This window comes from Neofelis nebulosa, chromosome 11 (assembly GCF_028018385.1).
Source record: "Neofelis nebulosa isolate mNeoNeb1 chromosome 11, mNeoNeb1.pri, whole genome shotgun sequence".
NCBI lineage: Eukaryota > Metazoa > Chordata > Mammalia > Carnivora > Felidae > Neofelis > Neofelis nebulosa.
In genome coordinates, this window is record NC_080792.1 from 87,246,600 (window position 1) to 87,263,266 (window position 16,667).

Consider the following 16,667-nt stretch of genomic DNA (forward strand, 5'->3'; position numbering starts at 1 on the left):
TCAGCCGTAAAATCATGACCTGAGCTGAAATCAAGAGTCAGACACTTAACCAACTGAGCCACCCAGGCACCCCAAAAATGCAGTTTTTAGTCTCTGAGCATTTAAAAATGTATACTTTCCTGGAGTAACATGCACACAAAAATGCAAAAGACGTAAAGTTTTTTCTTTTAACTAATGTGCACATTGGTCGAATTGTTTCTTTTCAGTGTTTTTAAGTTCAGTGGGGTTGGGTATGAAAGCATGGAGAATGGCTGGCTAGTCAGTCAACAGATATTTTTCTAGTATCTACCATTGGCCAGGCCCTGCTAAAGCCCACCGAGTTCTGCCAGGCATTGTGCTAAGAAATATCTTACATAGTCTTGGGGTGCCTGGGTGGCCCAGTTAATTAAGTGTCCAACTCTTGATCTTGGCTCAGGTCACAATGTCATAGTTCATGAGTTGGAGCCCGTGTCAGGCTCTGCACTGACAGCACAAAGCCTGCTTGGGAGTCTGTCTCTCCCTCTCTCCCTCTGCCCTTACCCTGCTCTCTCTTGCATGTGTGCGCTCTCTCTCAAGTCTTTTTTAAAAAGGTAAAAAAGGGGGCGCCTGGGTGGCTCAGTCGGTTGGGTGACCGACTTCGGCTTAGGTCATGATCTCACAGTCTGTGAGTTCGAGCCCTGCATCGGGCTCTGTGCTGACAGCTCAGAGCCTGGAGCCTGTTTCGGATTCTGTGTCTCCCTCGCTCTCTGACCCTCCCCCGTTCATGCTCTCTCTCTGTCTCAAAAATAAATAAACGTAAAAAAAAAATTTTTTTTTAAATAAAATAAAAAGGTAAAAAAGAAACATTTTATAGTTTCTTTCACTTTCATATCCTCATAACGGGCCCAGGCTTCATTGGTCATTTGGTCCTGGATCTTCTAGCAATACAAATTAAGCCCTTTAACCCGCAACTCCAGTTAAATTTTAATCACTCTTAGGCCTTGATAGCAGGAGAGACACCTGTAGTGTCACATTTGATCCATTTTAACTAAAGACTTGCAAACTGAGAAGCTGTAGCTTTCAGTGGTAACTTGTGTCTGGGGGCTTAGGCTATGAGTACAAGTCAGGTATTTGCATCATGGTGCATTGGTATGAGCTATTGTCATGGGAGGGCAATAAGGCGAGAACATGAATGGGCATCATGGGAATGTGCTGTCCTGCTTGGGGACTCTCCCTGTGGCCCTGAGTATGAAAGGGTAAAAACACTCTGGTCTCCCCATGTTGCAAATTCTTAGAAATTTTATTGCCATGGAAGAAAGGAAAGGCAATTTCATTTGCCCTCATTGCTCCTTGAACTATTTTGCCCTGGTTTAGCTTCTGGAGTCTGGTATGTGCCTCTAGGCAAGAAGTGAAGGGCCAAATTGAATTTCCTTCCCCTCGAGACATGGGTTTTAAAGATGACTATGTCCATTCCAGTCCTCAAGGATTTCATTATCTTGCTGAAGATCCTGACATGATTCTGTGGAAAAATTTACTGGTGGGTGCCAGGCACTGGGGATAAAATGGGAGCACTCAGAGCAGACAAGGCCTTAGTCTCATGGAGTTGACATGCTGGGCCCTTGAGACCACAAACAAGGAAACCTTGATAAGGAATGGGAAGAAATGAAAGCAGTAATGAAGTGGAGAGTGAGTAAGGGGCTACTTTGGGCTCATTGTCAATGAATGCTCCTAAATGGTGCTATTTGGCCAGAAACCTGAGTAAGAAATCATTTGTGGGAACATGGGGCAGAGTGTTCCAGTCTGAAGGGCTGGCAGGAGAAACAGCCTGAGGCAGCAATAAGGTGGCACTTGAGGTGATGTTGGAGAAGATAATCAAGAGGATGTGACCACTGGTTGACCCTTAAACTGGACTCAGGCAGTCCAAGGTTCCTCATCCCTCCCACCCCTCGCTGTGGGAGATGTTCCAAGGACATGGTCTTGAGAATAAGGTGTTGAGCCCATCTGGATGTGACTGAACCCAATTATGACCTCTACATGAACTTAGTCTGGCATGTAGGTGGGGACATCTACTCTTGCCTCACCAAAGATAACCCTTACAAGTAAGTTTCCTCGCTTATTAGAACCACCACCTACATATCTGGATTGGCCTTCCTTTTCAGTCTTCTTGCCTCCTGTATACAAGGGCCAGTTTGCAAACTAACACATGAGGTGCTTTCTAGTAATAGGTAAAAAAAAAACAAAAAAAAAAACACAAAACTCCTGAGCTTTTAGCATGTTCCAGGCATTTAAGTTCTACACACTTTACATGTAATTCATTTCATCCTCACAAAACAATGAGGTAAGTATATTATCTCCAGTTTGGGGGAGGAAACTGAGGCACAGAGAGGTTAATTAACTTGCCCAAAATTACACCGCTAGTAAATGCTGGAGCTAGGATTCAAACCCAGAGTCCATTTTCGCAGTTTTTACACACAAATTGGAGTAGGGTAGTGCATAAATCCCATCTCTGAGTGCTCTCCTTTCTCCACTGTTAGGACCAGTTGGGTTCATTCACTCAACAAATATTTCTTGATGCCTGCCATGTACATCTCTATCATAGGCACAGAGGATACAATGGTGTACGAAATGGACAAAATCCCTGCCTTTTTGACGTCCACATGGATGGGGAAATAAATACCAAAAGTAAACTAAATAACCAAAGAATCATAACTGTGGCTAAAAGAAATAGGGATGACACAGCGGAGTGGATTGGGGTCGAACTTAAAATAGTGTGACCCTTGGGCTCGGTCCCTTGAGCATCCGACTTGGGCTCAGGTCATGATCTCTCAGGTCATGATCTCGTGGGGTTCCTGAGTTCAAGCCCCCCATGGGGTTCGCTGCTGTCAGCACAGTCAATACAGATCCTCTGTACCACCCCCCCCCCCCCGCCCCTACGCCACTTGCGCTCTCTCTCAAAAATAAACATTAAAAAAATTAAAATAGTGTGATCTAGGGAACGCTTCACTGAAACGACCTTTGAGGAAAAGCAAAGTTTTTAGGGGATTGATCCTTAGGATTCTGTAACCCAAGACCCAGCTCCATTTCGCGCACACTTTACGCACATGCGCGGCATTCAGAGCCCCTGCCTAGTGCTCGGGTGCCCTCTGGTGTCCCTTCCTCCCTGCGGAGCCTCGGCCGCCTCAGCAGAGGGATAGCAAGACCGGAAGTGCCGCGTCCTCCCCTCACCCTCCCCTTCCGGCTCACTTCCGCCTACCCCGCCCGGGCCGCCGGACCGGAAGCGTAGCGCTCTAACCCCAACCTCCTGGTCTAGCTTGAAACCGGGTGCCGCCAAGATGCCGGTAAGGGGGCGAAGTCGCGGTGTGGAGAGATGGCGAGAACTGGGGAGAGCGGCGAGAAGTCGTGCGTGAGCTGAGAGAAGCGGGCCGAGGAGGGCAGAGAGGAAGCGGGCCCTGAGAAGGGGAGAGGCGAGGAGAGGGGGCCTGTCGCTGTAGGATTGGGTCGGTCAGCGGGGACGGGGCCGCGGCAGAGTGGGCCAGAGACCCCGAGCGTGTAGAGGAGGCTGCCCCGGCCCCTTTCGCCCCTTTCGTTCCAGTGCCGACCCCTTCTCTCGTTCTTCCTGTGTCCCCGGACTCCGGCAGGATCCCCAAAGCTTCACTAGAGCCGAGAAGCCAAGGGCTGTGCTTTTTTTTTTTTTTTTTTTCTTTTTTTCTCCCCCAATTCTCCAAGTCTAGGGTCTGGTTTCTCTTTTTCTACCCCCCACAGGCCCACTTCCTCTTCAGCCCCCGGGGGCGGATCACTCCCGCTGCTTGTCACTGTCATACCCCACTTCCCGGACTCCCCCTCTGTCGCTCCGGCTGTGGTGGCCACACTTGGCTGCTGGGTGTAGGGCCGCCAGAGCAGACGCTGGGTCGGCGCCTGGTTACCAGATGTTTCTATTTTCGTGTGCCTCGGGGTAGGAGTAAAATTGATAGTAGGCTGGTTGTCCTTCATTGCTGACAGCCCGTCTTGTGGGGCAAATTTATCGCCATCATGGTCTCCATTTTGCGGGTGAGGAAAAGGAGGTTCAATAACGTGATTACTCACACACAAAAATTACTGAGCATCTGCTGCTTGCCAAGCACTGTTAACAGCTGTAAATAAGGCCAACAAACCCCTACACTCGAGGTCACAGTCTAACGGGGAGACAGATAAACATGTAAATGTAAAAAGAGAAGACGGTTTTAGTGACAAATGCGAGGAAGGAAATCGATGGGTAACAAGACAGCTGGTGGAGGTGAGGGTGGAGGTTGCTTTAGATGAAGCATACCTGTGACAAAAAAGAGCCAGCCACAGTTACATATTTAATGAATCTTGTAGCTACCATTTGATTCCTGATGTGTGCCAGGCAGGCCCTGAGCTACACACCGCACGTAAATTATCCCGTTTAATCCTCACAGTAACCCATTGTTCCCATTTTGCAGAGGAGGAAATTGAGGCTCAGAGAAGTTAAGTAACTTACCCAAGGTTGTGTACTGATGGTAAAGCTGGATTTTAAGCTAGGACTTTAAAGTCCTGTGCTCGTTCCTGGACTTCCCTGTCCCCCATTAGGTTGAAAGTTCTTCAAGGACAGAGATCACACTGGTCTTTCTTACCATTTTATCACCATGCCTTGCACATAGAAGGTGTTTGGTTATCATTCGGTGAATGAGTGAATATATGAATGGGGCCCTTCTTGAGTTACCGAAAGACAGACATCTTGTAAAAAGCAGAACTCGGAATCAGCATACAAATTGCGTTCATAAGTGTGGTTTCCCCTGCTCCTTTAACCTACACCTACCCGCTGAAGGCAGTAGATAACTCTTCATTTTATAAATTTGGAAATACGCTAAGAGAAGAAAAGTGATGTCTTGGTCAAACACACAGCCAGGAAGTGGCAGAACTGAAAAGCCAGTGCTTGGGTTCTGGTTTAACAATAGCTTGGGGAAGGGGGGGCGTACCCCTGATTTTTTCGTGTTTGCCTATCTTTGTAGCATAAAGACTTCCACCGGTTACAAATGTGATGTCACTGAACATGAACTTGGAAGATGCCCAATAGCACACCATTACATAGTATTTATACTGCAAAGATAGAAAAGTTATAAATAACCTTAAGACCATAGACCATAGTGAAATAATTTTTAAAAATAGAAAGTAATGAATTTTGAGTACTTATTACCTTTGTTTTTAATATAACTTAGTTGCAAATTTATATAATTTAATTTTTAGTAACGGCTGTGTTTAACAACCAGCTTACTTCCAAATTTGTCAAAATTCCTCAAAATGTATAACATCCCGTTTTCATGAGCCAGTAAGAGCCAGCTCCAGACCATTGCTGCTGCCATCCCTTTTTCCCCCTCCCCTAGTTAGTCTTGGGTGGGTTATTCTTGTTTCCTCTGGAGAAATGTTGCTTGTCTGCCCCGCTGACATTTGCTCTCTTTCTGTTTCCGTATTCTTACCTGGCTTGCCACAACAGGCTTACCACTCTTCTCTCATGGACCCCGATACCAAACTCATTGGAAACATGGCACTGTTGCCTATCAGAAGTCAGTTCAAAGGACCCGCCCCTAGAGAGAGTAAGTCGAAACTTCTTTCCATTATTTTCAGATTTTAGTAGGAAACAACTAGCAATCCTCGGACGTTTTCAAGTCAGGCAAAGTCTTAGTTCGGTCCTCGGTCTCAGATTGCTCTTGTATTTCCTCTATGCTTGGTGGATGTTGCATTCTAGGCCTTTCAAGATCAAGTGTATTATTGCTGCTGAGTTCTCCAGGATATTTTGTTGAGAGGGAAGAGGATGACAGTCATCCCACTGTCAGTTCTTACAAAGTGATTTAATGCTGCTATTTCTGTAGAATGACATGTCCCCATCCTTTCTCTGTCTTAAGGCTGGGAGGAAAAAAAAAAAACAAAAAAAAAAACCGTTTTAACCCCTTCTCCCATTCAATCCTACTTCCTTTATTCATTCTTCAGTATCTTCATTTTCAGTAGTACTTCGATCTTAAATCTTACGTGCCCTCTATAACATTGCACATTCTTTCTCTTGTTTTTCTGAATTTTAGATCTTTGCTTTCTTTCTTGGTACTCACTTTCTCTTTTTTTAAACCATTTCTTACTGTTTAGAAAGCCCCATTCTTTTAGACTCTTCTGACACATTCTGAGATGTTCTGCCAACAGTGTGATTTGTATTGTATTAGACAGGGTTTCCCTGTACCCAGAAAGCATCTGCAGTGATTTCCATTTTGGGTTTCTAACACCATAGTTTTCACTGTCAATTTTGTACTGACCTGGTCTCCATTCCTCTGCCAGACTATTTGACTTGACCTCTTCTTAATTTTGTTTTCAACACCAGTGGAAAACTCAGTAAACTCAATAAATTTGGTGAGTTGCCATAGTTTTTACTTGATTCTGAGATGAAGAAAAAGGAACAGATGGGAAAAAATAAAAGACCAAAAAGAAGAAAAATAGCATAAAAGAAAAGAATTACAGTGCAAAGAAAGAATAAGAATCAATGTTGGCCCAGATTCCTTGAGAAGCAGCCTTTTCAGATGGTTACAAAATACATGTAGCAGATTAGAAAATGTAATTGACCAGGGATGGAGTGTATCTAGTTACCACCTTTGCAACATTTCCTGGGCCCTTAAGGGAGAAGGGGGCCCCTAGAAACCAGATCTTTGTGACTTCTGTAGACAGGGATACTCTTCCTCAGGAGACAGGATTAGACCTGAACGAGAATTAGGAAGGAGTACAAGCCTGTGCTGTGAGCTAAATAATAGGTAGCATTAATCAAATTAATTTATTTATGGGGCACCTGGCTGGCTCAGATGGTTGAGCGACCAACTCTTGATTTCAGCTCAGGTCGTGATCCCAGGTCATGGGATTGAGCCCCATGTCACGCTCTTCACCAAGGGTAGAGCCTACTTAAATTTAAGATCCTCTTTCTCTACCTCTGCTCCTCCCCTCCGCTTGTGCATGGCCTCCCCCAACCCCTCTTTCAGAACCAAAAAAATTTTTTTGACATTCAACAGATAGCTTTTGAACACTTTTTTGTGCCAGACATGCTTCTAAATCTTGTAACCCGTTCCCCACCCCCCACAGTTTTACATTTAGAAGAACTAACTGGTTTTATAAACAATATTGAATCTTTTGAGGAAGTTTCCTTTTCTCTAGGTAAGAAAATAGATTGAGAGAACACAGAGTCTAGAGTTAGAATTATGTTGAAATTTTTTAGCAGGGGAACAGCAGCATTAAAGTCAGCTGAATCACACAGGATTCAACCTTCAGGATTACCTTGCATTTCTACTGTGTGAGAGGGATAGCAGTCATGGACAAGAAATATAAATAACTGTCTCTGGGAAAAAAAAAAAACACAACAGTCTGTGCATTTCTGCAACCAGCTGCCGGATATCAAGACCCTGGGATTTTGACCTTCTTAAAATAAGAAAAGGAAAATAAAAAACTGCCAAAGAAATTGTATAAAGAGATCTGTCTTTGTCACAACAGTGTTTCTGGCTTTTCTCAGTCTCTAACCACCTAAAACAGCTTGTACAAGTATATATTAAGTCATCGTTTTCATAGAAAGATATATACATGAGCCCAGTGTGTTCCTAAATGACAATTGAGATTTTTTCCCCTGAAACTGCAGTATGTAAATTCAAATGAAATTACATTGAATAGTTTTTAGTTTTAAATAGCATTTTATCAAAGTTAGTCTGTGTCTCAGTCTATTTTTATAAACCCATTGAGAAAAACGTCTGGAATGATGTTCACCAAATGTTAATAGTAGTTATTTCCAGGGAGTGAGATTTAGGGTGACAGTAAAATATTTTTCTGTGTTGATTAATTTGTTTCTAATGAGTATATTTTTTATAAAAACAATAAAACTATAAGAATAAACCATGGGGGTGCCTGGGCAGCTCAGTCGGTTAAGCGTCCAGGTCTTGAGATCAAGCCCTAGGTCAGGCTCTGTGCTGACAGCAGAGGCTGCTTGAGATTCTCTCTCTCTCCCTCTCTCTCTGCCCCTCCCTCCCTCCCTCTCCCTCCCTCTCTCTCTGTTTTAAATAAACCTTTAAAAAATAGCAAGCTTTTTGGGGCACCTGGGTGGCGCAGTCGGTTAAGCGTCCGACTTCAGCCAGGTCACGATCTCGCGGTCCGTGAGTTCGAGCCCCGCGTCAGGCTCTGGGCTGATGGCTCGGAGCCTGGAGCCTGTTTCCGATTCTGTGTCTCCCTCTCTCTCTGCCCCTCCCCCGTTCATGCTCTGTCTCTCTCTGTCCCAAAAATAAATTAAAAACGTTGAAAAAAAAATTAAAAAAAAAATAGCAAGCTTTTTAAAAAAAATAATAAACCATGTACATACTGATTTTTCTAGAAATTGTTTCTAAAGACCTCATGTCTCAGCCTCATTTTATTCAACTCCATTTTTAAGTTTGTTTATTTGTTTTGAGAGAAAGGGAGAGAGAGAATATCCCAAGCAGGTTCCGTGCTGTCAGCACCAAGCCAAATGTTCCATGAAACATGAAATCATGACCTGAGTCAATGTCACATGCTTAACCGACAGAGCTACTCAGGCGCCCCTCGACACCAAGACTTTTGGCCATTGAACTGGGGGTTTTTTTCTAAGTGTTATTTTCGCATTTGGCTAATGTTCTCTGCCTTCTTCCCCTTGTGTCCTCCTTAGCAAAAGATACAGATATTGTGGATGAAGCCATCTATTACTTCAAGGCCAATGTTTTCTTCAAAAACTATGAGATTAAGGTAAAGTACAGAGCTTTTAATATTTAATTTGGTTTTCTGGTAGGGATAATAATCTACCTGGCAGTCAGGGTTCTGAGGAGTAAATAAAATTGAATGAGATTGTATGACTTTAAAAACCCAGAATAATGCCTAATATTAGACCCTATATCAACATTAGTTTCTCATTTTTCCTCCAAAGTCTGTACCATGTGTCAGCAAACTACAGCCTGAGGGCCAAATCTGGCCCCCTGCCTCTTTTTACAAATAAAGTTTTATTAGAACACAGCCACGTACATTTTTTAAGATATTGTCTATGGCTGCATTCACTCCACAGCAGCTGGGTTGCACAGTTGTGACAAAGCCTGGCCTGCAAAACCTAAAATATTTAATATCTGGTCCTTTACAGAGGAAGTCTGCCAACCCATCATCTAGACATTTTTATTTATTATCAGCATTAGTAAAGCTCCTACTGTGTGCCAGTCCAAAACTAAAAAATCCTACATGATACGGTATTTTTATATACTTCTGTGTCCTGGACCTGAAATGGAGCAATAAAGAAACTTCACTGATCCTGGTCCTTCCCTTGACTACCCTTTTCTCCTTTCTGCTCTTAGTTCTTGTGAGGAACGGGGTCAAGAGGAAGGTAGAAGGAAGGTGGCAGAAAAGGAGAGGGGGAGATGGAAACAAAATAAAAAAGAACTTTTCTGAGTTCCTTCTATGAGCAAGTTACAGGAATGTCAACAACTTTTATTGATAACATTCTAGAATATGGAACTTCAGCCTCTCCTTGCCAAACTTTGACCTTTTGGAATCAGGGTGTGAAAATCTTTGTTTGTAGACTCTTGGTCTAGAAATTGTAATCTAACTGTCCTGTGATACTCTCAACGTATTCTGTATTTAATATACGGTCTAAGTGTTATGTTTGTAATAGGTGTAAATAAATGTAATTCTGCCACATTTCGTTCTTCTGAGTCATATAATCTTAAAAAAAAAGGACATGTGTAATTTGGTTTTTTTTAGACTGTAGATCTGTGCCAGATTTAACCTGAAGTATGTGCCACATTTGCTCAACATCCAATCCTCACATTTTCCTTTTAATTAGATCAAGAGGTGGGCTCATGAAGCTCTTTAAGAACAAGACACATGAAGGGGTGCCTGGGTGACTCAGTTGGTTAAGCGTCCAACTTCAGCTCAGGTCATGATCTCACAGTTCCGGAGTTCAAGTCCCCTGTCGGGCTCTCTGCTGACAGCCTGGAGCCTAGAGTCTGCTTCAGATTCTGTGTCTCCTTCTCTCCCTGCCCCTCCCCTGCTTGTGCTCTGTCTCTCTCACTTGCTCAAAAATAAACAAACATAAAAAAAAAACAAAAACAAGACACACATGAAATAGCTGTTCCTCCTTTAAAGTCATAAAGGCTTTTGTTCTCGGCAGAGACTCTGAAGTGAAAGAGCTTTAAAAATTAGCTGACCATATGGTGCACCTCAGGTTTTCCAGGCAGCTCTAGTAACTCTCCTTCCTACACGGAGGGAGGTGCTGTTGGCACAGCTTCCCGGGGACTGAGAGGCAAGGGGAATGCAGGGATGAGGGCAGCCAAGGTGAACAAAAACAGCCACACAGCTCAGGATGGCAACAGGCGGCTCCCTCCCTAGGAGCGGACACACCAGTGGCCCGAGAAGACTGCATTTGGAGAATGGCAACTTTTGGTGCTGTAGGAACTATACTTGCAGCTTTCAGTTGATGCTCAAAAGACAAAGCTTGAATTTTTATTGCACGTGATTGTTATGTTTTAATCAGGACTGTTTTTAACTTCTGTGTTCCCACCCCTGCCCCACCCCTGCAGAATGAAGCTGATAGAACCTTGATATATATAACTCTCTATATTTCTGAGTGTCTGAAGAAACTCCAAAAGGTAATTAAGCTTGGATGATTGTCTATCTGGAAAACACAGTACTAACACATGTTCACCTGCTTAGCCATCTGGACTTGTTGAGACTTTCAGGACAAGTAGTACTTTCTCTTACAGCCCGGACCCAAGAGGAAAATCTGAATGTGGATTCTAAACCTATAATTTAGTTGACTAATGAGAAGATAAGGGTGTGGTGTTTTAAGGCATTGCGTGTATCTTCCCGAGACAGAAATCTTTCTTTTAAACTCTTGGCTCAGAGGTTGTCAACCTGGGGTCCAAGGATATAATTCAAAGGTTCATGAGCTTGAGAGGGGAAAAGATTACATCTTTCTTTTCACTAACTTGTAACTGAAATTTAGCATTTACTGTAATTATTAATGTAGGCAACAACCCACAGTAGCATAAGCTGTACCTGTGACTTTTTCTTCAGTAGAAATCACAACATTTTCCTATTACATTCAGAGTTGAAGATGTTTTGAAATTTTATTTTCACTCATTACTACTTCATATTTTAGTTATTAGGCCCCTGCCTGGATCTTGTCATGCAGTGCATTAATAAAGAAGTGCCTGTAGGAGTATGTCATAAATTTGGCTTTTTAATATTGTAATTATTGTGTTTGACTATAAATGATTTCTTTTGTAATTTTGTATGTTTTAGTCATTTAAAACATTATTCTGGGGAGGGGCCTAGAGGCTTCCCAGAATGCAGAAGGCACCCAAAAACATTAGTAATCCCAGCCACATCTACTTAGACTAAAAAATTACAAATTGGATGTTATTATCCTTTTCTCTGTAAAATATGTGTGTGTGTATAATTTTTTTTCTTTTTCTTTTTTTTTTTTTTTTTAGTGCAATTCCAAAAGCCAAGGTGAGAAAGAAATGTATACCCTGGGAATCACTAATTTTCCCATTCCTGGAGAGCCTGGTTTTCCACTTAATGCAATTTATGCCAAACCTGCAAACAAACAGGAAGATGGTAAGAACAGGGTTTCCACCTCCCTCTCTATGGCACAAGATTTTCTCCATTTGATTATTTACCCCCTCCTTTCTTTGTCTTGATTGGTGTACAGGTTGAGAGTAGAATCATTAGCACAGATACTATCTTACCAGTAACTGTCACAAAAGATTCTTGGCAACAAATATAACATGTAGAGAATCCTTTGAACCAGAATAGTTATAAAACCACTGGACTGTCATTTCTATTTCATATCTTGTCTGAATGTGTAGAAATGTATTACCAAGGTCACTGTCCAGCAACCAGCACACACTGGGGATGCATTCTCAGACAGGATTTTTCTTATTTTTCTCCTGGCTCCTTATTTTAGAGGTGATGAGGGCCTACTTACAGCAGCTGAGACAAGAGACTGGACTGAGACTTTGTGAGAAAGTTTTTGACCCTCAGAATGATAAACCTAGCAAGGTAAGACCCTCTTCTTTACCTACTTAGTTGATAAATAACCTTTTATCATGCAGCTACTATTAAATAAACTAAGGTCTTCCCTTGCAAGAATATTTTAGTCTGTGTATTGCAGTGCTGCTTAACTTTGAGTATGTGCCTAGTACATAGTAGGGGTTCAGTGAGTCACAGTGAATAATGAATTGCATACAATAAACATTTTTGGTTGTATGTTCTTATATTAGGGCATTGTAAACCCACAGGGCAGATTTTCTGTGTGAGATATCTTGAATGTATTACATTTTTTTGTCATCATAATTTTGACTGATTTGTGAGTCAAAAAAACCTTTTTTACATGTGTTTTCAAGAAGTTTATAACGTAAGAGATGTCAGGCCAAGATTACATTTTGTTATTACATAAATTAATATTCTGACCATATCTTAAACTTGCATGGTGATTTGACACCCACTATCCATTCTGTTTTATCCCCTCTTGTTAGTGGTGGACTTGCTTTGTGAAGAGACAGTTCATGAACAAGAGTCTTTCAGGACCTGGACAGTAAAAGGAGCCTGGGCAGACACTTCCCACAGCCATGGGCAGCATTTTACAGCAAGATGTACACAGTTCTTTGCCTTTATTTGATAAAGTTTTATACGGAAGAGAGAAGAGAGCATGTCTTCACTTGAAGAGCTCTTTATCAAGAATTAGGGTGGTGGGGAGAAGAATGGGTTGTCGAAGGGTGATTTGAAATTTTCTGTGTTATTAAGCTGGTGCTTAATAAGAATAGGTAATAATAAAGAAATTTCTAACATTCCATGTCAAAACACTTTATTGCTTATCTTTGACATTCACTTAAAATTTTTTTGAGCTAATATTCACTCTTTTAAAGTGTACAATTCATGGCATGCCTGGGTGGCTCAGTCGGTTAAACGTCCAACTTCCACTCAGGTCATGATCTCATGGTTTGTGGGTTCAAGCCCCGCGTCCATCTCTGTGCTGACAGCTCTCTCTCTGCCCCTCCCCTGCTCATGCTCTCTTTCTCTCTCAAAAATAAATAAACATTAAAAAATAATAATTAAAAAATAATAATAAAGTGTACAATTCAGTGGTGGTCACCCCTCCAACCATTCTTTTCCTCTCCCCACCCCATCATTCCCTGGCAACCAGTGATGTACTTTCTGTCTATGGATTTGCCTTTTCTGGATATTTCACAACAAGGGATCATACAACATGTGGCCTTTTGTGTCCTGGCTTCTTAGAATTGACATTTTCTAGGTTCATCCATGTTACAGTAACAGTACTCCATTCCTTTTTTCTTTTTCTTTATTGTGGTAAAACGTATAACGTTACCATGTCAACCATTTTCTTTAAGTTTAGTTCTTTATTTTGAAAGAGAGCAAGTACAAGCAGGGGAGGAGAGGGAGAGAAGAGAGAATCCCAAGCAGGTGCCATGCTCCCAGCGCAGAGGCTGGCATGGGGCTTGATCCCATGAATCGTGAGATCATGACCTGAGCTGAAATCAAGAGTTAGACACTTAACTGACTGAGCCACCCAGGCGCCCCATTTCAACCATTTTTAAGTGTGTAGCTCACTGGTACTGATTACATTCACAATACTTGCAATCGTCACCACTGTTTATTTCCAAAACTTTCTCGGTACTCCAAACAGCAACACTTAAAACCACCAGTGACTGTAATATCCAGCTCCTGATAATCTCTAATCTACTCTCCATCTCTGAATTTGCCTATCCTGGCATCTCATATAAGAGGGATCAAACAATATTTGTCCTTTTGTATCTGGCTTCTTTTACTTAGCATAATGTCTTCAAGATTCATCTATATTTTAACCTATATCAATACTTCATTCCTTTTTATGGCTGAATAATACTCCACTGTATGTCCATCGCGCGCGCGCGTGTGTGTGTGTGTGTGTGTGTGTGCGCGCGCGCGTGTGTATATCCCATTTTGTTTTTCCATGCATCAGTTTATGGACATCTGGGTTGTTTCCACTTATGGGCTGTTAGGAACAATGTTGCCAGGGACATTCCTGTACAAATTTTTGTGTGGATATATGTTTCCATTTCTCTTGGTTATATACCTACCAGTGGGATTACTGAATCACACTATGTTTAGCTTTCTGAAGAACTGGGAGACTTTTTCCACAGTGGCTGCACCAGTTTACATTTCCAATAGCAAGGAGTAAGAGTTCTAATTTCTCTATGTCCTCTCCAACACTTGTGCCTTATTTATAACTATCCGGATAGGCATGAAGCAGTATCTCATAAAACTGCACTGTTTTATCTCATTGTGGTTTCGGTATGTATTTCTCTAATAACTAATGATGTTGAGCATCTTTTCATGTAGATATTGGCCATTTGTATATCTTCTTTGGAGAAATGCTTATTCAAATTCTTTGCCCAGTTTTTACTTTTTTTTTTTTTTAATCTTTTAGTTGTTGAGTTGCAGGAGTTGTTTATATTCTGAATTCTAGACCCTTATCAGATATATGATTTGTGGAAACTTGCTCCTATGTCTATAGTCTTTTTTTTTTTTTTTTCCCTTTGGTGGCTTGTGCTTTTGGTGTCATATCTAAAAAACTATTGTAGGGGCGCCTGGGTGGCTCAGTTGGTTAAGCGTCCGGCTCAGGTCATGATCTTGTGGTTTGTGGGTTCAAGCCCCCGGTCGGGCTCTGTGCTGACAGCTCAGAGCCTGGAGCCTGCTTTAGATTCTCTCTCTCTCTCTCTCTCTCTCTCTCTCCCTCTCCCTCCCCCTCTCTCCTCCTTCCCCTCCCTAGATCGTGCTCTCTCTATCTCTCTCTCTCTCTCTCAAAAATAAACATTAAAAAAATGTTTTTTATTAAAAAATTATTGTATATTCCAAAACATCATTTTTCACCTAAGTAATGATTTCCTAAGTGTTTTATACTTTTAGCTCTTACATTTGGGTTTCTGATCCTTTTTGAGTTTCCTTTTATATATGATGTAAGGTAGAGGCCCAGCTTTATTCTTTGGGACATGGCTATTTGTTACAGTACATTTGTGGAAAAGGCTATCCCTTTCCTTTTGAATTGGCTCTCTTGTCAAAAATGACCATAAATGTATGGGTTTATTTCTGGATTCTATTGTCTATCCTCATGTGACATTCACTTTTCTATTTGGCCAATTTTTTAGCATTTAAGAGGTTTTCATTATTTGGCTGATAAAAGTAGCCATCATGAGTTATTACAAATACTTATGGGACCATGTATTTCCTGGTATGTTAAAGTTATAAGTTAGATGATTCAGAAAAGGCCTTGAGTCCTTTGGACATAAAGTTATTGCACTGCCAGCTCTATCGAGCCCATATGTGTTTGGCTTTTATTTTAAGAGGCAGTTGTTTCTGTATCTACGTTGGGATTGTATTTGGCCACGAGCCCAGAAAACCCAATTTACAGTGCCTTGGGTGGTGGTGGGGGTCTTGTTTTTTCTTTTGAATCTAGAAGTAGTCCCTGAATGGGGCAGCCATTTAAAGAGGTCATTGGAGATCCAGGCTCCTCCAGTTTTCTTGCTCTACGTTTCTTTACGTGCCACATGTAGAGCACCTCTAGGTGCTCCTGCATCTCTGGGCTTAAGAAGAAGTGGGGACAGCATGAGAGCATACCAGCTGAGTGCCACCTTGAATATCCTTCCCAGAAATCCTGCCTGGAGACTTGTACTATATCTCCTTCATGCGTAGCTACAAGGGAGTCTGGAAAGAGGAAAATTTTAGCTGAGGGTGTTGCTACCCTGGTTATTTGTGTTGTGCTATTAAGGACAGAGGGAAAGCTACATAGAAGCAGAACTCAGTTTAAAATTGTATTAAAACTGGAGCTTTATGGTGTTACTTGATCAACTAGAGAAGAGTTGACCCCAAACATGAGTTTAAACTGCTTGGGTCCACTTATATGCAGATTTTTTTTACAAGAATGTACTGTAAATGTTATTTTCCTTATGGTTTTCTTTAGCTTTATATAAGAATACAGTATAAAATATTTATGCAGAATACATGTCAATTGACTGTTTATGGTATCGATGAGGCTTCCAGTCAACAGTAGGCTATTAATAGTTAAGTTTTTCAGGAGTCAAAAGTTAACATATAGATTTTCAACTTGGGCGGGGGAAGGTCAGTGCCCCTAACTCCCACATTGTTATGGGTTATATATAATTGTAATGTATGAGTTACAAAAGCCAAAAGAGGGTTTCTAAAATCAAATTCTGGGTGTTTGGGTTGGAATTTCTATAAGGAACTCAGAGACATGTCAGAAAGAGAGAGGGAGGGAGGTAAGGGGAAGAAAGAAAGAGAAAAAAAAATGCCACAGTGATCCATATCAAGATTAAAGGGTTGTTTATAACAGATGAGGGTTTTTTGATTTGTTTTTTAAATTATGGAACCTTTGTACGAGCAACAAATCACTATGGTGCCTGTTCTGTAAGTGTCAGCAGGGGGATCAGAGACAAGAAGAACTAAAACTTGGCTTCTAAAACCTTTCCATTGGTGCTATATTATAGGAGTTTGGTTTTGTTTTTTTTAATGTATCTAAGAGAACAGTTTCCAAAGAATCCAAAATAAATTATACATGAAGTGTAGCACAGTAGATTTTAAGATACAGCTTTCATCAAAATGTAATGCCAACATTAAAAGAAGGT

The 16,667-nt window shown here is 41.6% G+C and overlaps 1 protein-coding gene across 1 annotated transcript; it reads left to right on the forward strand.

Moving 5' to 3' along the window:
- The first annotated feature begins 3,140 nt into the window (after positions 1–3,140).
- Positions 3,141–12,820, forward strand: ARPC3 (actin related protein 2/3 complex subunit 3). Its single transcript, XM_058691275.1, has 7 exons — positions 3,141–3,296; positions 5,450–5,549; positions 8,648–8,724; positions 10,542–10,610; positions 11,457–11,583; positions 11,933–12,027; positions 12,504–12,820. The coding sequence occupies exons 1-7, from the start codon at positions 3,291–3,293 to the stop codon at positions 12,564–12,566; spliced, it is 537 nt and encodes a 178-aa protein (XP_058547258.1). The 5' UTR covers positions 3,141–3,290; the 3' UTR covers positions 12,567–12,820.
- The last annotated feature ends 3,847 nt before the right edge of the window (positions 12,821–16,667 follow it).